The sequence below is a fragment of the Ranitomeya variabilis genome, chromosome 2 (assembly GCF_051348905.1).
Source record: "Ranitomeya variabilis isolate aRanVar5 chromosome 2, aRanVar5.hap1, whole genome shotgun sequence".
In the NCBI taxonomy this organism is placed as follows: Eukaryota; Metazoa; Chordata; class Amphibia; order Anura; family Dendrobatidae; genus Ranitomeya; species Ranitomeya variabilis.
Genome location: NC_135233.1, coordinates 733,161,091 through 733,182,069, shown reverse-complemented (window position 1 = coordinate 733,182,069; position 20,979 = coordinate 733,161,091). Strand labels below are relative to the sequence as shown.

Below are 20,979 nucleotides of genomic sequence, written 5' to 3'. Positions count from 1 at the left end.
ACCCTTGGGAAACTTGCTGCCCGGAATCAAGTCTATAGCACAATCGCAATCCCGGTGAGGGGGGAGAGAACTAAGTTTAGGCTCCTCAAAAACATCACCATAATCAGACAAAAATGCCGGAATTTCAGAGGGAGTAGATGAAGCAATGGAAACCAAAGGTACTTCCCCATGAGCCCCCTGACATCCCCAGCTTAACACAGACATTGTTTTCCAGTCAAGGACTGGATTATGAGTTTGCAACCATGGCAATCCAAGCACTAAGACATCATGCAAGTTATGCAACACAAGGAAGCGAATCACCTCCCGATGGTCAGGAGTCATACACATAGTCACTTGTGTCCAGAACTGTGGTTTATTCCTAGCCAAAGGTGTGGAGTCGATACCCTTCAGAGGGATAGGAACTTCCAAAGGCTCTAGGCTAAACCCACAACGTCTGGCAAAGGACCAATCCATAAGACTCAAGGAAGCGCCAGAATCCACATAGGCATCCACAGTAATAGTTGATAATGAACAGATCAAAGTTACAGACAAAATAAACTTAGACTGTAAGGTGCCAATTGCAAAAGACTTATCAACCTTTTTTGTGCGTTTAGAGCATGCTGATATAACATGAGCAGAATCACCACAGTAGAAGCACAACCCATTTTTACGCCTATAATTCTGCCGTTCACTTCTGGACAGAATTCTATCACATTGCATAATCTCCGGTGCCTGCTCAGAAGACACCGCCAAATGGTGCACAGGTTTGCGCTCCCGCAAACGCCGATCAATCTGAATAGCCATAGTCATGGATTCATTCAGACCTGTGGGCGTAGGAAACCCCACCATGACATCTTTAACGGCGTCAGAGAGACCTTCTCTGAAATTCGCCGCCAGGGCGCACTCATTCCACTGAGTAAGCACAGACCATTTTCGAAATTTTTGACAATATACTTCAGCTTCATCATGCCCTTGAGAGAGGGCTAGCAAGGCCTTTTAAGCCTGAATCTCCAAATTAGGTTCCTCATAGAGCAACCCCAGTGCCAGAAAAAACGCATCCACATTGAGCAGGGCAGGATCCCCTGGTGCCAATGCAAATGCCCAATTCTGGGGGTCACCCCGCAACAAGGCAATAACAATTTTAACCTGCTGAGCGGGGTCTCCAGCGGAACGAGATCTCAGAGAAAGATACAATTTACAATTGTGCTTAAAATTCAAAAAGCGAGATCTATCTCCAGAAAAGAACTCAGGTATAGGGATCTTGGGTTCAGACATAGGAGCATGTATCACATAGTCTTGGATATTTTGAACCTTAGAGGCAAGAGTATTAAGATTAGAAGCTAAACTCTGGATATCCATTTCTCAACAGCAGAGATCTGAGCCATTCAGGGGTTAAGAGGAGAGAAAAAAAAAACAAAAAAAAAACAGCAGATTGCAATTATGGCTAGACAGAACCTCTGAATAAAAAAAAAAAAGTGTCAGAAACTTCTTTTTTCCTCCTTCTTTAGCCAATACCTTTAATACATTTTGGCCGGCAATACTGTCATGATTCCCAATGGCAGGGACATGGGCAAAAACGGACTAGCTCTAGGAAGATGGTATCTCAGGTAACCGCGATGCTGAACCTAACACGCAAATAAAAGTAGCCAGGGGGTGTGCCTACGTTGTATCCCTAGACACCTTGCGCCAGCCGGAGCTAACTACCCCTATAAGAGGAATACACAGACCTGGCTTGCCTCCAGGGAAACCCCAAAAGTTATAGTAGCCCCCCACATGTAATAACGGTTAGGTAAGAGGAAAACACAAACGCAGTATGAATATAGATTCAGCAAAGTGAGGCCCTCTGACTAGATAGATGAAAATACAAAAGAGGACTTCGCGGTTACCTCAAAACCCTAAGCAGCCATCCTGAAACTACCTTAACTCCGTTATCAACTCATGACACCGGAGTAGTAATTTCAGATCACTAGAGCTTCCAGCAGCACGAGAAATATAAATGCATGCTGGACAAAACAAACACAAAAAGCCAAAGATTTCAACTTAGCTGAATTGCAGACTTGGAGCAGGTAGCAAGCAACAGAGATGCTCTGGTAACATTGATTGCCGGCACTAGAGTGACTGAGAAGCCAGACTAAATAGGAAACTCCCAATTTCCTGATGGGAACAGGTGCAAGACAAAAGTCAGCCAGTACCACCAGTAACCACCAGAGGGAGCCAAAAACAGAATTCACAACAGATGTGCCATCCTGGATGAGCTGCACTATCTGAGCCACTTGTGTGGGTTGTAGAGTCCATGCTACCTCAAGTGTGAAAGCACAACCAACATTCAAAAGTGATCAAAACATAAGCCAGAAAGCATTGGTACTGAGATGTGGTCTGTGGTCCACACCTGCAGAACCACTCCTTTATTGAGTGTCTTGATAATTGCCAATAATTTCCATCTGTTGTCTATTCCATTTGCACAACAGCATGTGAAATTGATTGTCAAACAGTGTTGCTTCCTAAGTGGACAGTTTGATTTCACAGAAGTTTGATTTACTTGGAGTTATATTCTGGTGTTTAACTGTTCCCTTCATTTTTTTGAGCAGTGTATTTTGTCTGTATAGACATATGTACAGTGCCTAGAAAAAAGTATTCATACCCAATGAACTTTTTCACATTTTTTCACGTAGCACCCAGAATCTTAGGCTGGTTTCACATTTGCGGATGGAGGTGCTGTGGAGGGCTGCGTATGTCTTCCATGAAACTCCGTCCACCGCCGCACCTCCTCCGGTCAGCTCCGCCTACGTCGGCATGCGACATTCGTACCCTATCTTTACCATTAGGTACACAGGCCCTGCCAATGTATGCGGATGCCTCCGCATGCGTCGTTTTGACGGTGCGGCGACCGCACCAAAATGCAACTCGTTGCGTTCGGCACAGGTCACCGCTCCGTCAAAACGACACATGTGGAGGCATCCACATACATCGGCATGACCTGCGTACCTAATGGTAAAGATAGGGTACGCACACCGCATGCTGACGTAGGCGGAGCTGACAGGAGGAGGTGCGGCCATGGGCGGAGCTTCACGGAGGCCATATACAGCCCTCCGCAGCACCTCCATCCGCAAATGTGAAACCAGCTGTAGATGTATTTTATTGAGATTCATGTGATATACTAACACTAATTAGCAAGTGTATGTAAATTGTAAGGTTTTCCAATTATTTTAAAAGTATAAATTGTGATGTGCATTTGTATTCAGCCCCCTGTAGTCTAATACTCCTAAATAAAATCCTGATTGCCCAATTGCCTCCAGAAGTCACATTAGTAAATTCAGTCCACTATCTGTAATGTTTTTCTCAGTCTAACTACAACTGTTCTGTGAAGGCTTCAGAGGTTTTTTTGAGAGATCAAACAGCATCATGAAAACTCCAGACAGGTCAGAGATAAAGTTGAAGAGAAGAGTAAAGCAGGGTTAGGATCTAAAAAAATAGCCAAAGCTCTGAACATCTTAAGGAGCACTGTTCAATCTATCATCCAAAAAGTAGAAGTATGGCACAAATGCAAACTGACATGCCAAGCAAGGAGAGCACATTAGAGCAGTAGCCAAGAGGCCCAAGATCACTCTCAAGGAGCTGCAGAGAGATCCAGAGGTCACATGGGAGAATCTGTACATAGGGTAACTACAGTATTAGTTGTGTACTCCACAAATCTGGCCTTTTATGAAAGAGTGGCAAGAAGAAAGCAATTTTTGAAAGCAAGCCATAAGAAGTTGTGTTTGCAGATTGCAAAAAGCCATTTAGGGAAAACAGCCATTCAGTGAAAAAAGGTGCTCTGGTCAGATGAGACCAAAGTGGTACTTTTCGCACATAGCGAAAATGCTATGTGTGGCAGAAAGCTAACATAGCACATCACCCTGAAAACACCATCCCCAGTGTCACACATGGTGGTGGCAGCACCATGCTGTGGGGATGCTTTTATTTAGCAAGGACAGGGAAGCTGTTCAGAGTTGATGGGAAGATGGATGGAGCTAAATACGGGGCCATCCTGGAAGAAAACCAGGTGCAGAAACAGGGCATCTTGGGACATAAACAGTCCGCCAGGACTAGGAGTGCCAGCAGGGTGGTGTACAGTCTACCCTATAGACTTCCTATGGGTACGTACACCACTCTGCTCACAATTCAAGGATTGACGGAGCACTTCTGCCGCTTAATTTAAGCAATCAGTTGAAGTCTCAGAACTTTGACCCCTGATCAAAACGGCAAAATGGTAGTTATTACATTAAAAAAGTTTTATAAAAGTTTAAATACCTTATATGGAACATTTATGTCTCATTCAGACAATTTTCCTGGTATGCAAATAAAGCTATGATTTTCATCAGTGTTTTGGATTAGATTTTTATCAGAGTTTGGTCAGTGTCAGTTTTTACCATGAGTGTTTCACTTATGAAAAAAATTAAATTGCAAATCTTCTACTCATTGCAATATTAAAAACCGACAGCACATGGATAGTGCATGAATGGCATGTTTGTGCTGTCAGTGATTTTTTACGGTCCCTTAGTATTGTATGAGTAACTTTTGATCCATAACTCAGATCAAAAACTGACATGTCTGCATGAATTTTTTTTTTCAGATGCGCTGTCCTAAACACCCTTGGATTTCTTAGCAAAACCATACACTATAATGGATACATGTTTATTGCATGTACGCAACTGTTTTTTTTTTTCTGTACTGCAATCGATTTTAGTAACTCACTGCCAGACATTTTCCTATAAGTGGTTTCCAACACAGTACACATTTGTGGACATTTATCACGTTTTATTACTCTTTACTATGTTTTTTTTGTTTTTGTAGGATGGAAACTTAGCAATACAAAGACAGATCAGCTCTTCTGCAAGTGCAAGAAGTTCTACATCTTGGGCAGTAGTTGAAAGTCTGACGTCCATTGCTCCAGTAACTCACTCTAATGAGATTCTAGTGCAGGCACGGCAGTCAAATAAAAGGTACTGACATTAGGAGAGAATCCCTGTATGGATAATAAAAAGTAAGTAAGTATTAGAGCCCTCTGTCCATCAAGCCAACAGTCACATCTAAAGTGTTAGAAAAACTGGGTCAGAGTAATCTCCTTATCTAACTTTTGCAGCAGAGTGCCAACTGTGATTGTGATATTCTGTACATCCTGGAAAAGTATATCCTGTCCGCCCCGTAAATATATGATGTAGTGAACCAAGGAGTTACAAAAATACATTATTTTTCAAATCTTGTGTCAAAATAAGAACTGTGAGGCAGCTACATGTGTTATATGTGAGGGTCGCTATGTGTCTCCCAGAATGCGCACAGAAGCATATTGAAACCCGCGGGAGTGCATTGCAGTCACAGGCATAGCTGTGATTGCAATGCAAAATAAAAGTAAGTTTGGTCTTGGGCAAGCTATTTGCCCAAGACAGATTTAAGAAAACCCGGCATGGGCTTTTATTTTTGGAGCTGACTACAGGATAGTAGTGGGGCGGTCCGTTTCCTCCAGGCCGGGTCTTACAAGTGGCCCATGGCCACAGAGTTCATTTAAAAATCCTGCAGAAAAGGGTTGGGTGTGTCAGTCTTGGTTTGCAAACTTGCAGAGCAGGTGGCTCTGAAAAGCTCAGCCTGTGTGAGGTAACATGGAACCAAGCGGAGCCAAAAGACCTGGCACTCCTCAGTGTAGCACGGTGGTGCAGTCATCCACAGCAACCGGTCTCATATTCGGGCTGTCTTGGTTCCTGGCTGCGATCCGGATGATACCATTTGTTTTCTATTTGTGAGTAAGTTGGACTTTTAAAGAGACTTTGTTTTTGAACAATCCGGTGGGCACTGCCCGTCTGTCACACTGCACCATCCCTGCTGCACTACAGAACATTTAGTGTTCTAATAAGTCATTTAGTGGTATGTAGACCTCCATGATCTTGCATGATCAATAATATCCAGTAACAATGCTAATCCTATAATATATAGACAATTCAAGGGAATTTGTCACTAGTTTTTTGCTACCCCATCTGAGAGCAGCATAATGGAGGGGCAGAGACCATGACTCCAGTGATGTATTTAATTATTATGCTTTGCTTATATAGCGCTATCTTATTATGCAGCGCTTTACATACCGTACATTATCATCATTGACCCCAATGGGGCTCACAATCTATATTCCCTACCAGTATTTCTTTGGAAAGTTGGAGGAAACCCACGCAAACACGGGGAGAACATACAAACTTCTTCCAGATGTTGTACTTGGTGGGATTTGAACCCAGGACCCCAGTGCTGCGAGGCTGCAGTGCTAACCACTGAGCCACCATGCTGACCTTGTATCACTTAGGCCCGTTTTCACTGGCTGATAATCTTTCAGATTTTAACATTCATAATCCATCGATCTCAATAATTGTGTAATCTGAATGGGTTGAGCGACTGAACAACGGGTCCAAAATTGCTAGTTCATTATGTTTGAAATCGTTTATGGAAGCGGAAAAATTCTCATTCCTCTTTTGAAATTTGTGTATAGTAAATGGAGATTGTTCTCTACTTCAACAATTAAACCGACAAAAAGGAGGAGTAAAAAATTCAGATTCTACATATGGCTTTCAATGATTGGGTGATCGGGTTTGGAGGTAATGGTTTAGTAGCACTCGGAGCATTGGAATGAGTACATATTCTTGTGTACTGCATACTGCTCTCAGATTAGGTGGCAAAATCTGCTGACGGATTCCCATTAAGTTCTTCAAGGTTCTCATTGATGCAGAAGGAAATACTTGGGTGGCTGTAATACTTACCAGGTATATTGTTAAAGGGGAACTAACTTATCAATAAAAGTTGAAAAGGGCGGCAGACTGACTTGATGTTGTGATCTCTCCAAGTTTCAAGGGTTTTTTGCTACATTACTCTGCCTCCTAGTGCCTCTGCTCGGCAACTTGCATTTTTCCAACATGGTGGGCAGTGCGGACATTGCTGGGACACATGTCAGAACTATACTGGCACTACTTACTTTCTACAATACATTGCAGCCTGCATTTGCAGCACCCCCTCCTCTGTTGTGCAGTACAGTGCAAAATCACAGCAAAAAATGCATACTTTACCATTATATTGAGAAAGTCTATGTAATAGTTAGTCATTTTAACTACAATTTTTTCTTTATAATGGCAAAAACGAGTCATTTTTACTGTAATTTTCAGAATCATTGTAAAAATGCAGTTCTATCACTGGTTGTGACACTGACAGGGGCATAAGATGACAGATGTCCATTTGTATGGTATTTCACTAAGACCATTGATGGAGAGTAGAACATGGATGAAGAGATGAGGCATATGCTTACACTCAGGCAGTACTGATGAGGAATGCTAGGGGTAGTGTCACCGGAGACGATCTTGGCCGCTCTCTTACTAGACATATGTTTAGCCTAACAGCCGATGGACCGCAAATGAAGAAGAGCGACACTTGGTAGTTGGCACTTTAGAGTCTTTTTTAGGGGATAAAACATGCACCTTTTAGTTGAAGTGAGTGATTAATTACTTTTTAAGACATTGTCCACTAATTGTTCTAAAGTACATACTCTTAAAATTATACGGGGCTTGTAATTGCTTGAAAATGTATCTATGAGCTCTAAAATATCTAGAATATTGTGAGACCAATGGTGAGGCCAGTTACATTGCTGAGATTAAATGTCTATAAAAGCATCATTGTTTAATATAAGGATTCCTTGTCCATTTCTCCTTGGGTTATATCCACAACTTGGAAGGACGTAGAGTAAATTCCTCTGACTAATCGTGTACTGTATGTGTATGTTGCTCTACCTCTTTAAGCTTCAAATATAAGGTTTATATTGCTTTGATCAGTGATTATGTACCTTTTTACTATTCTGCAAATATTTCCACTCACTTTTACTACAGTATGTAAAATCACGTATTGCTGTAGAGTGATGATATCATCCCATGTGTCATATCACTTATTTAGGGGAATAGAGATAAAAATATTTTCTTTTTCAGACTTCCAGAAGCATTTGTGTCAATTCAGTTAGAAAAAGTGGGTCCTCGTGATACAATGTTGAATGCATTTCTTCTAAAAAAACAAGCTATGGGAACGGCTCTGAGAAATCCAGTAAGTAGTAGCAAGAGTATAACTTGTCATTTATAATATTTCTTTATGTTTCAATATATTTTTTAAGAACATTTTGGAAGGTGGCCACATTCGGGAGTCATTATTTCTTACTGTATTTTCTGTGTAGACATTGCAGCAAGCTGTGGGCTCAATGGCAGCTGCATTGAATAGGAGTCAATTGAGTGAGAAATACCATAGATTATGTTTCCAGAGAGTGTAGCACAGTCCCCTTCATCAAAGATCATGAAGTGACATGACGTGTTTACACATAGTATGTAATGTTACTATCCTGACTTATTGCTGCCTCTGGCAATGAAACAGAATTGTCATTCTCTTAACCATGTAATCATGAGATGACTCTGAACATTTTGTCTGTATCTATACAGCAAAGTTGACAAATGAGAAAACAGAAACTGGCAACCTTTGTAATGTTCACTGTATTAACGTTAATAGTGTGGATAACAAATGAAAATAAGATTTAAATAATATGTAATTTTCCGATTTAAACATGCCCTTTAATAGAAATGGTCTATCAAAACTTGATAAACTTGGAAATGTGGTATGCATACCAGAACCTGACCATAGAAATGTAAGATAAAAATAGGGTTTTTTTAGAAAAAGGTTGGCACTTCTAATATACTATAACATAATACCATATGTATTATTTATACAGCACATCTGTATTATTAGAGTCCATGTGCATGAGACATTTACTCTCAAATGTTAATTGGCCATAAAACAAACAATACTACAGTCCATTTGATGCTACTAAAATCTGCATTACTGCATTTATTATGCTATACTTTTTTACACCACTTGGACATTCTGTTAGTTCTCTTTTTGTTCCAATGTCTTACTGTCCCACATACAGATTAGAGAAAAGTTGTCCGAACCAACAATTTTGGCAGGATAGACCAATATTGCAGAGGTCTTATGACTGTTCCCTGACATGATTTTTCACATCTTCACGTAACCGAAATCAGCGCGAGCACCGTTAGAAATTTTCCCACCGCGCTCGCACTGACGTCAATTAGGTGAAGTGAGTTCATTGGCTGTGAACTCCCAGGGCCTTTCTGACGGCACCGAAAGCAGAAGAACTTTCTTACACTCGTGGTTATGTCAGTGAGGTCATACAAGTTCACCACGAGACACTGAGCAGCGGTAGCAGGTGCTGTTTAGTGTTTCTGCTGAATAGTAGGCTGTGTAGTCACATCATGCAACAATGGAGCTCGCCATCTAGATATAGCAGAGCTAGACTCATCGCGGGACAAATGGATTATTATCTTCTCAGCGGACAGGTGAGGAATATTGTTGTTTGTTTTAATTCTCTTACAGAGGGCAATGGCTTCACTTGAATGGGCGATGACGTAAGTATGGTTTAATTAAGATTGATTAGAGGAGTATGTGGCATTCTTTCAATTAAAGGACTTTTTCTGGGTGTGTGTGTTTTTCTACAATATGACTATGGGGTTAGTAATGGGGACGTCTTATAGATGCCTCTTCATTACTAACCTCTTGGCTTGATGTCACCTGACAATACAAAGGTGACATTAACCCCCCAAACTATCACCCCACTTGCCACTGCACCAGGGAAAGTTGGAAGAGTGAGGCTAAGTGCCAGAATTGGTGCATCTTATAGATGCATATTTTCTGGGGCTGCTGAGAGCTGATGTTTTTAGCCTGGGGGCCAATATCCATGGCCCCTTCTAAGGCTATTAATATCAGCCCGCAGCTGTCTGCCTAGTATTTGTTGGTTATCAATTATAGAGAGATCCTATGTCATTTTGTTTGGGGGGTCCCCCATTTTAATAATCAGTAAAGGCTAATTATACAGTTGTGAGCTGATATTAATAGCCTGAGAAGCTCCACAGGTATCACTCCCTTCCCAGGCTAAAACATCTGTCTCCAGCCTTCAGCTTTCCCTCTGCTGGTGTGGAAAATTACTTGGGAGTCCACTCAAGTTTTTTCAGAAAAATAATCATTTATTATATACATGTACAGTAAGCTGCACACATACTGTACTAATTGTATATGTCACTGACATCATTATATCTATCTATTCTATGTGTATACACTCTTTGTAATCTATCCCGTATGGTGATGCTGTGATTTTACTGTATGTGGCAGATGAATTGCCGGCTTTTCAAAGGAAATGTGTTTTTAAAAATCAGAAGGCACTCGCGTGGTCCGAGGGCCATGCGATTCTTTTTATCAGCATGCTGCGATTTTTTTCTCAGTCCCATTTCAACTGAGAAAAAAAATCGCAGATGAGCAGGGACTCATAGAATAACATTCGTCCGAGTGCAATCCAATTTTTTCATCAGATTGCACTTGTCCATTTTTCTCGCAGATGAGTTTGAGCCCTTAGAGAAATTATCATTTTTGTCAACAATGGATTGGGTCAACTCCTCCTTACAAAAGGAATCTAGAATAAAAATACTTTTTGACACTTCCAAACTCATATTTGATCCAACACATATCAACATTTGCATTCAATTGTAATCTGTAGTCGGGTAGATATTTATATCCATATAATCCCTTGATAATGGCAATCTCTGATTATAGAAAAGTAACCTTTAAAAGTAGTAATATACTCACTAGATATTTTCTTTTTTTTTTTGTAATTATGTTTATTGAATTTTTAAAGGATAACAAAACAAATATACAGTAATAACAAATTTTTGCAACCTGTATCCCACCCCAAACCCTCCCCAAAAATCTTTTCTCCTCGTGCGCAACACAAATAAGATACGTTATGGAATTGGGGTGTTGCCACCTATCCTTTGTAGCAGATACCATTGGGTATTTTCAAATTGGGCTTTCAGCTTTTCCCTAGTTTCTAGAGGGAGAGACGGAATAAAAAGAGACCATGTAGTCAGGAATTTACCTGACATCTTTTCCTTGTTAGTCAATGCATCCATCCATTCCATTCTGAACAAGAACCCAATCTTAGTGTGGATGAGAGAGAGTGATGGGATTGTGGGACTTAGCCATTGTTGCAAGATACTTTTCCTGGTTGCCGAGGCCCATATCGTGAATATTGCTTTAATATGTTTGGGCAAGTTATGATGAGCCTCATCTAAAATGTTGAAAATGGCCCATTGTGGTGTAAGTGTAAAACTGACCCCACATAATCTCTGAAGTTCGTTATGAACGGTAATCCACAACTCCGGAATTTTTGAACAACTCCATAAGTGGTGATATATATCAGTGCTGCGCTTTTTGCATTTGGAGCACAAGTAAATAGTGGAGGGAGAAATCATAGACTGCAAATAGGGTGTAATATAGGCCCTATGTAAGATTAAAAGAGCCATGTCAGTGTAGCTGCTATATGACAGAATTTTTCTTTGCGCAGTAGTAGCTTCAAGGAAGTCCTCTGTTATGGACCTGGTGGTTAGGTGCACCAGGAATGACCTGATAGTTAAACACGGAATCAGGACGAGCTCTGGAGAAATGGGAACTCTGCTGACCGCAAATCCTACTCCTATCAACACAACTAGAAATAGCCATGGAGCGTGCCTGACTCTGCCTAGACGCCTCTTCACAGCCTAAGAGCTAACTACCCCTAAAGAAAGGAAACAAAGCCTCACTTGCCTCAGAGAAATTTCCCCAAAGGTAAAAGCAGCCCCCCACAAGTATTGACTGTGAGATAAGAGGAAATCACAAACACAGGATGAAATAGTTTTTAGCAAAGAGAGGCCAGACTAACTAAACAGATTGAGGATAGAAAAGGGATCTTTGCGGTCAACATAAAAAGCTACAAAAACCACGCAGAGTGTGCAAAAAATACCCCCGCACCGACTCACGATGCGGTGGTGCCACTCTGCACCCCCAGAGCTTCCAGCTAGCCAGGTAGTTTCATGATAGCAAGCTGGACTAGGACTTAGCAAGAAAAACCATATGTAACAATTGAACAAGCAGGAACTTAGCTTGTGCTGAAGTAGACAGGTCCTCAGAAAGATCCAGGAGAGATCTGAACCAGTACTAGAACATTGACAGCTGGCAAGGAATAACGATCTGAGTGGAGTTAAATAGAGAATCCAGCCTAGCCCTAAGCGAGGGCAGCTGGAGAAGGAATCTCAGAACCAGCAGCTCCACTCACAGCCACCAGAGGGAGTCCACGGACAGAACTCACCGAAGTACCATTCATGACCACAGGAGGGAGTTCGAGAACGGAATTCACAACAGTCCTCCACCCCCAGGCCCAGAAGGTCCTTTGACCATTTTGCTAATCCTGTGGTTTTCCCCTCCCATAACCCTTTTTTGCGTAACACCGAGTATATGCTGCTTATAGAGGCCGGTTGAGATCTTGCATTTCTAATAAACCCATCCAGGTTAGTCTTTCCCTCCCCCACCTCACCGGACGGCAAACACTTTTGTACCAGGCTTCTCGCTTGAAAGAACAGGAAAGGACTATTTCCAAATAATGGAAAACGCAGTGATGCTGTTTCAAAGGAGAGCACAGAAAAGTTGAGGTCTAGCAGATCTATTACCTGCTTACATCCCTGAATGGCCAAATGTTTGTAGACCGATGGTGCAGTACCCCTCAAGAATCCAGGATTACCAGCGTCTCCAAATCAATATCGTTTGCCACAATGAAGGATGTTCCTGTATCTCCACTGGGAGCCCCTCTCCACCCAGATGCAACAAGGCCGACAACGCTATTAACATCAGCGTTTTGTGACGTTGGAGATGTGCCTGCCTGGTTACGTGTAGAGCTTCTGCCAGACTTTACATTTTTGCCCACGAATTTATCCATAATGAGTTAAATGCCTGAAATATTGAGTAAAGGTGTCAGTGATATCGTAAGAGGCGTCTATTACATTTGAATTTGAGTTGGAGGGTCTTGTGATTTACTTCAGCGTCCTCTGCTTCCCTCCATACTAAGTGGGCGCTGTCATTAACCTCCTACAGTTGCTTTACTGAAAGAAGAAGGATCTGTAGTTCCCCTTCTTATAATACTGATCTGTCTACAGCTGACAGGCAATGGTGGTCAGCGTTGCTGCAGGCTCAGGCGCGTAGTGCTGCGAGATCAGCCTAGCAGAGACTCACCGAGGTCTGGCGCGCTTTTTCGCAAGATGGCGCTGGCCCGTCTCCGCCTCCTGCACCTTCTCCCTTATCCACTGCTCCTACCGCCAGCGAGCCGGGGACACCGCGGTTTCCCTCCGATACCGCTCACCTTCCTCCTGTGAAAGTCTGGTGAGTCTCCTTGATCCTCCAGGGGTTGCGTGGCACACCCTTCCCTCACCAACTCCGTCTCCTGCTTCTGGCCACCCGGTATGAGCGGTGCCGCCTGCGGCGCTGCCTGCGCCTAGTGACTCCGAGGCGGCCGGAGAGCTGGATCTGCTGTTGTAGATCCTTGTCCGGACCTTATCCTGGCCTCTCGGTGAGGCAGTTCGGCGTATATTTGCCTGTATAACGCCTGTGGTCCAGGAGCTCTTTTAGAAAGCGGCCATCGTCAGGCTCCGCCTCCCGTAAGTCCCTCCACTAGATATTTTCTTAGAGCATAGTCAGGAAATCAATTTTTGCAGCACAGTCCATTTTTAAACTATGTGTTAGCAGTCACCAAGAAATTCCTAGACTTTTACTAGCTTCAGATCACTGGAGATCAGTGACCCAGAATTTGCAGAGCTTACTCGGAGATTGCAGGTGGTGACTGCTCAGTGCTTATGTGTATTAACAGAACGTATTTTCTATACAGAGAGTTTACACTGTGCAAACACCACAACATACAGTACAATGTAAAATGAGCTTTTGTTTTGCAGGAAGAAGTGGAAAAAGTGAAACGAGAGCTTGTAACAGATTATTGTCAGAAGTGAGTGATCTCGACGTGCTGCGTATTGATATTCTTGCTATCTGAGCATGCATCTATGTCATCTTATCTTTATATTACACATATTGTTTTCTGGTCTTGCCTGTATGTGGGGTCACTATAGTGTAAGCTTAGTCTAACTTTGGCAGCGGTTTTATTTTTTTCCATTTCTATACACACGGAATTATTTATTGATTTAGCAAAAACCTCTCCTCTTCCTGACTGTTCAAACAAAGCACAGATGCTTGGTGCACTATTAGTGTGGCAGAGGACTTTCCACCTCCGACTTTACAAGAGCCTGTGGAGAGCAGAGGTAAAGGTAAAACAAATAGGTGGAAATATGAAAAAAAGTTGCTTAGCCACTCCAAGGCTGCTCGGAGCACCTGTGCTTGGTTTGATCAGTCGTATTGTGCTGACAGATTCCTTTTAAATCAATGCAAACACTGGATACAGTACTTCTGGAAATGGTTTTCGTCCAATTCTGCATATCAAATGCACAAAAAATATCACAATAAAATTGGATCATTTGGAATCTTTAGCCTTGTATGTTTATCACAATTAACTAATCAGAAGGGTGTGTGCTCCCTATTGTTTAGATTAACCAGAAGGATTTCCATCTATTCGCTTCGTGGACAAATCATCGCTTACTGCAACAGCTTGAAACAACTGCTTGAAGAGTTTCCACTTATTTGTAAAACCTATTTCATCATAGGGCAACCTCAAGTGAGGAAAACTATTATTAAAGAGGCGCCGCAGGCAGATCCCAGGTTTGTAGAGGCCTTCACCATGTAAGATTTTATTGCCCGTCTTTATTAGCATCTCCCTTATTATGCTGTAATTGGAGTTGTTCTCGTCATCAGATTACACGGCATTGTCATACCAGTGCTCCATATATCTGCATGCCATTAAACCTGCAATGCCCATCACAACAACATTATGTATTATATAAATAGCACCCGCTCATTAAGTGCATGACTTTAAGGCGCATCACCTATATAATATATTACTTTGCGGTGCCTGAATAACAGTATTTGAAAATAACTTTTGCCTTTTCTGATCTGCAGAATATTTCAGGAGCGCCCACATACCTTACTGTCAGATGATGGACGCATTTTTGTTAATTTGTGGTATATCCCTTACTCATCGGAAGTACTTTCTATGTTTCAGATGCTACCAGAAAAGGTGGTAACAATATTTTAATTTGCCTTTAACATGTATAGGTTGTTTTACTATTTGAATATCAAGCTGATTACGTGGAAACAAAGTTATAGAAAATTTGTTGTCAGGTTTTTGCCACCTTTTCTGAGTGCAGCATAATGTGGAGACAAGAGACCTGATTTCAGCTGGGCTGCCTACTGTTGTTTTGATACAATCACTGTTTTATCAGCAGGAGATCATCACTAGAAGACTAGTAAACCTGCTTTCAGGTAGTCCTCCATACTTATGAGCTCTGTATAACCCCGCCCCCACCACTGATTGGCAGCTTTCTGCCTTTGCACAGTGTACAAAGAAAGCAGCCAATCAGTGATGTGGGCGGGGTTATACAGAGCTCAGCATTAGAGAACTGATAGACCTGGGATTTTGTCAAAATGACAGCAAGCAGCTCAGTAAGTGATTCATTGCTGAAATCAGGGTATTTGCCCCTACATTGTGCTGCTCTCAGATGGGACAGCACAAACCTGGTGACAGATTCCATTTAAGTAATTGCATTGTTTGTGGGTTTTGTGAAGCAATCATCGCTGTATTTATTCCCACAAAATAATTCATGAACTCAAATATGATGTTAAAAATGTTTGTCTCGGGACCTCAGTGTTTTGTGGTGAATAGTCATACTAAGGCTACGTTCACATTTGCGGTCAGCGCCGCAGCGTCGGGCGCCGCAGCGGCGCCGCATGCGTCATGCGCCCCTATATTTAACATGGGGGCGCATGGACATGCGTTGTGCTGCGTTTAGCGCCGCATGGCCGCAAGCGTTGGACGCAAGAAACGCATCAAGTTGCATTTTTTTTGCGTCCAACTTGCGGCCAAAAACGACGCATGCGGCGCAAAACGCAGCGTTTTAGCGTGCGTTTTGCCGCGTTTTTGTTTGCGTTGTGCGCTGCGGCGCCGACGCTGCGGCGCACAACGCAAATGTGAACGTAGCCTTATCTTTTTACAGTCATGTGACGAAAGGCAAATGACTGCTGTAGAGATTTTATTAGGAGGACATAACTGCAATTAAAAGGAATCTGTCACCCCCAAAAACAGAAATTTAACTATGTGCACAATCAGGGGACTTAGCCCCCTTAAAAAATCATCAGTATTGTAAATTTTACTAATTTGGTGTTTTTAAAAACTATTTGATTACATATGTGAATGAAGGGGCGTCAGTGTACCCTTGTCAGAGCTGAGAGGTGACCATCCAATATTACTATCCTCAGCTCCTCCTCGTATGGTGATTGACAGCGCTCGCATTGGAACTCTGTCTGATCCTAGTCCCCAGCCCTGCAAGCACTGACACTGCTGGAGCTGTGAGGAAACACGATGTCAGTGTGTGGAAGTACAAAGTTCTCACCCCCTTCTCCTGTTTATAGGGTCACCCAGGATCACAAAGCAGTGGGTGGGCAAAGCTGACAGAAGTTGATGAGAGGGCACAGAGACAGCCATGCCCACATGTCCATGTGCGTGCCCTCTCATCTCCTCTCCATTCAGCATCCGCTGTCCACTGCTTTTTGGTCAGTATGATTACTAGTATGATTTTGTTAGAGGCCAAGTCCCCTATATGAATGTCCAAATAGCACAATTTAAGGTTTAGAAATGATAGACTCTCTTACAAAAATGTCAGTGCTAGTCACTCTAATTCCTAATACACAACCTTGAAGGGGCTGTCTTACAGCTCTTATCAATATGTTAATGATCTTGATATATGGACATTATAGAGGTTTGTTAAAGTGAATCTGTCAGTAAAATCAACACTGCTAAGCCGTCTATATGGGCACGTAGGTCATAGAAAACTGAATATCTTGATATCTGCGTTTCGATGTCTTATTCCAAAGAAATCCACGTTTTTCTTATATGTAATGAGCTGTTAAGATCTATGGGCCTAACAATGATCTGCATGAGAATCTGCCTCCAGAGCTTATTTTAAATTAAAAGAGGCATTACCAGTGTGAGACATGTAACTGACACAGAACAATACAACTGAACTTTGTCTCATTACAAACACATTTGCTGCAGCTCTTGCAGTTCTGCTGTTTTGAAAGAATCAAACAAATCTATTTGTGAAAGGGTTCATCAGTGTAAGGCTAACATAAAGGAACCCCAATGGTTTAGCTATATAAAATATAACTTTTAATTGTTTACTTTTAAAAGGGACAAACAGCATGAACAAAAACCACACTAAAAAGTGCACACTACATTAACCCTATGGACAGGGCCGGACTGGGACAAAAATTCAGCCCTGGCATTTGAAGGTACACAGGCCCACTTGTCGTACGGTGGTTACACACTAAGGCTAAGTGCACACGTTCAGGATTTTTCGCGTTTTTTCGCTATAAAAATGCGAAAAAACGCTCACATTAAGCATCCTATTAATTAGAATGCATTCCGCAATTTTTGTGAACATGCTGTGTTTTTTTCCAGAGCGGAAAAGCATTCCGGAAAAAAACGCAGCATGTTCATTATTTTGCGGAATCGCGGGGATTCTGCACACCTAGGAGTGCATTGATCCTCTTACTTTCCGCAAGGGGCTATGCCCACCACACGGGAAGTAAGCGGATCATGTGCGGTTGGTACCCAGGGTGGAGGAGAGGAGACTCTCCTCCATGGACTGAGCACCATATCCCTGTAAAAAAAAAAAAAAAAAAAAAAGAATTAAAATAAAAAATATTGATATACTTACCTTCCGGCGTCCCCCGGAGTCCTCCCGCCTCTCAACAGTGCACGCGGCGCCTTCCGTTCCCAGGGATGCTGTGTGCGCAGGACCTGGGATGATGTTGTGGAGGTGTCAGTGCACGCTTAGTGGAGATGGGATTTCATAATCCCATCCACTATGCTGTAACATCTGGCTGCTGCGGATAGGACACTGCATCAAATCCACAGCAAATACGCCAAGTGGAAACATACCCTCAGCCATCAGATTTCCTTTAAGATCGCACAGGTGCCATCTATGTCCCATGGTTGACTATTAGGCTATGTGCACACGTCGTGGATTTTGCTGCGGATCTGCAGCAGGTTTCCATGCGTTTACAGTACAATGTAAACTTATGGAAAACGCAATCCGCTGTGCCCATGCTGCAGAAAAAAACGCGCGGAAACGCTGCGGGTTACATTCCACAGCATGTCAACTCTTTGTGCGGAATCTGCTGCGGTTTACCGCAGGTGGAATCCGCACAAAATCTGCGGTAAGTTCGCTGTAAATCTGCAGGTAAAACGCAGTGCCTTTTACCTGCAGATTTCATCTGAAATCCGCTGCGGAAAAATCCGCAGCCATCAAAACTACGTGTGCACATAGCCTTTTCCCTGCTTTTGAGAACTATAACTCCCAGCATGTACTGCAGCTCCTATGGCATGCTGGGAGTATAGTTCACCACAGGAGTGGTGTTTTTTTGAGCTAGTGCTGTGAAAGAAGAGTAGACACAGCTTTTTTTCTTAATTCTATTAGTGCTTGCCTCTTAGCTAGTTCCAGGTACAACTCCGGACTTTCTATGCTTCAGCTCCATGCACTCAGGGAAAAGTTATCAGCAGCTCGTAAATCCTTTCTGTCCCTGCCGCCTGGCTGGACAGGAGGAAGTGGGTGTCTGATGTCCTGACTCCTGACCCCCGGCTGCCGTAAGTGGCAGGGTCCCGTCCCAGCAGCACAGAAGAGCAGAGCGCGCCTCTCCCCCTGCCCTGTGTCTATGTTACCATGACAGCTGCCGCTGGTGTTCAGACCATCAACTTCATCCTGTCTACTGCGTGGCGGCCGCAGTGATTTTAGAAGTGCAGCGCGATCCTGTGCACAAGGCAAGCTGATGCTGCCTAGTGCGCTGGCAGGAGAAAACAGAACGCCGGCTGACAGCATGAAGGGGGCAACAGATCGAGCGGCCCACTACAGGGACCGGCCCTTCTGGCATTTTCCAGAAATGCCCGATGGCCAGTCCGGCCCTGCCTATGGATATTCTGTACCCTTACCTGATCACCTGCCTGCCTACGGAGGTTGGCACCCTATATACAACCTATACGAGAATTGCACCCCCGCTCAATGGTGACTGACCCTACTGCCCTATAATACCCTTGTGATAAGTGATGGTTTATCATCTTTCATACCATTTGAGGTCAGTACTAAATATTGACAGTCAGAAAAAAGGGAAGTGCAGGTGTATATCAGGTCAGGGGAAAAGATGACTCACAATGCCTGATTATAGTAGATGAAGTTAAAAACTTTAAGATAGATAGACCCCTCTGAACTGTACCTATGCTGAACCCTGCCTACACAGCGGAGGTTGGCACCCTACTTGTCAGCGGATATGGTGCCCCCGCTCAACGGAGGCTGACCCTGGGAAACCCTAATAACGGCTAACCCCAGTGAACAGTATTCATAAACATGGTTGATCAGATATTTAGATATTCAGATATTGATAAGAGTCAAAAGAAGCATATATAATAATATGCCAGCACCAAGCAATATCTATCTATCTAACCTCCTGACGAGCCGTGTGGTGAAATGCGTAGCGATCACATGACATCTGAATGATAAGTACCCCCTCTGACTGCCTTTTTTGATATCATATTATATATGCTTCTTTTGAATTTTATCAATATCTGAAGTTTAATTACTGTATGTTCTCGAATATAAGCTAAGTTTTTCACCACATTTTTTGTGCTGAAAATGCCTTCCTTTGCTTATACTTGAGTGAGGATACCAGAAGATGGAGGGGTAGTGGCAGCGGCGGAGCAGATTGTCACAGGAGGCAGGAACTGGCTTTTGTGGCTAAAGCCTGTGCCCGCTGCCAAAGAGAAATTAATATTCTCTTCAATAGCGGGCATAGTGGTCGCAGCTGCCAGCTTCCTGCAGTGGCTGGGCGATCATGTGTGCCCGCTACGTAAGGGAATGAATACGCACTGCCCTCCATGCCCATGGGAGTGGAGCGCAGTGAATATTCATTTCTCTTTGGCAGCAGGCACATGTCATCGCCCTGCCACTGCAGCTGCTGGAATCGGAACAAGATGCTGCGAGGGAGCACAGGGACGGTAAGTAGAATTTTTTTTTAAAACATTTTTCTGCTGGGGGCAATGCATACCAGGATACGGATGAGAAGCCATGAATACCAGGATAGGGATGAGGAGCCATGCATGCCAGGATAGGGATGAAAAGCCATGCGTACCAGGATAGGGATCAGAAGCCATGAATACCAGGATAGGGATGAGGGAGCAATGCATACGAGGATAAGAATGAGAAGGCCTTGCATACCAAGATATGGATTAGGAGGCCATGCATACCTGGATAAGGGTAAGGAGCCATGCATACCATGATGTGGATGAGGAGCCATACATACCAGGATAGGAATGAGGAGCCATACATACCAGTGTAGGGATGATGGGTCCAAGCATACCAGGATAGGGATGAAGAGGCCATGCATACCAGCATAAGGATAAGGAGCCATGCATACCATGATGTGGATGAGGGGGCCATGCATACCAGAATAGGGATGAGGAGCCATACATACCAGGATGGGGATGAGGCGGGGGACATGCATACCAGGATAGGGATGAAGAGCCATGCATACCAAGATAGGGATGAGGGGGCCATGCATACCAGGATGTGGATGAGGGGGCCATGCATACCAGGGTAGGGATGAAGAGCCATGCATACCAGGATAGGGATGAGGAGGCTATGCATACCAGGATAGGGGATGAGGCGGGAGACAAGCATACCAGGATGGGGATGAGGGGGACATGCATACCAGGGTAGGGATGAAGAGCCATGCTTACCAGGATAGGGATGAGGAGCCATGCATACCAGGATAGGGATGAGGCCATGCATATCAGGATGGAGATGAGGCGGGGACATGCATACCAGGATAGGGATGAAGAGCCATTCATACCAGGATAGGGATGAGGGGGTCATGAAT

The 20,979-nt window shown here is 43.3% G+C and overlaps 1 protein-coding gene across 2 annotated transcripts in view; it reads left to right on the top strand.

The window, feature by feature from the left end:
* LOC143807719 (uncharacterized) overlaps positions 1-20,979 on the top strand; it is a 345,126-nt gene that overhangs the window by 135,532 nt on the left and 188,615 nt on the right. For both annotated transcript variants that reach the window (XM_077289578.1, XM_077289579.1), the window contains 5 exons: positions 4,813-4,961; positions 7,965-8,076; positions 13,842-13,891; positions 14,485-14,655; positions 14,953-15,070. In XM_077289578.1, coding sequence (XP_077145693.1) covers positions 4,813-4,961; positions 7,965-8,076; positions 13,842-13,891; positions 14,485-14,655; positions 14,953-15,070 — 600 coding nt within the window. The remainder of the gene's footprint in view (positions 1-4,812; positions 4,962-7,964; positions 8,077-13,841; positions 13,892-14,484; positions 14,656-14,952; positions 15,071-20,979) is intronic.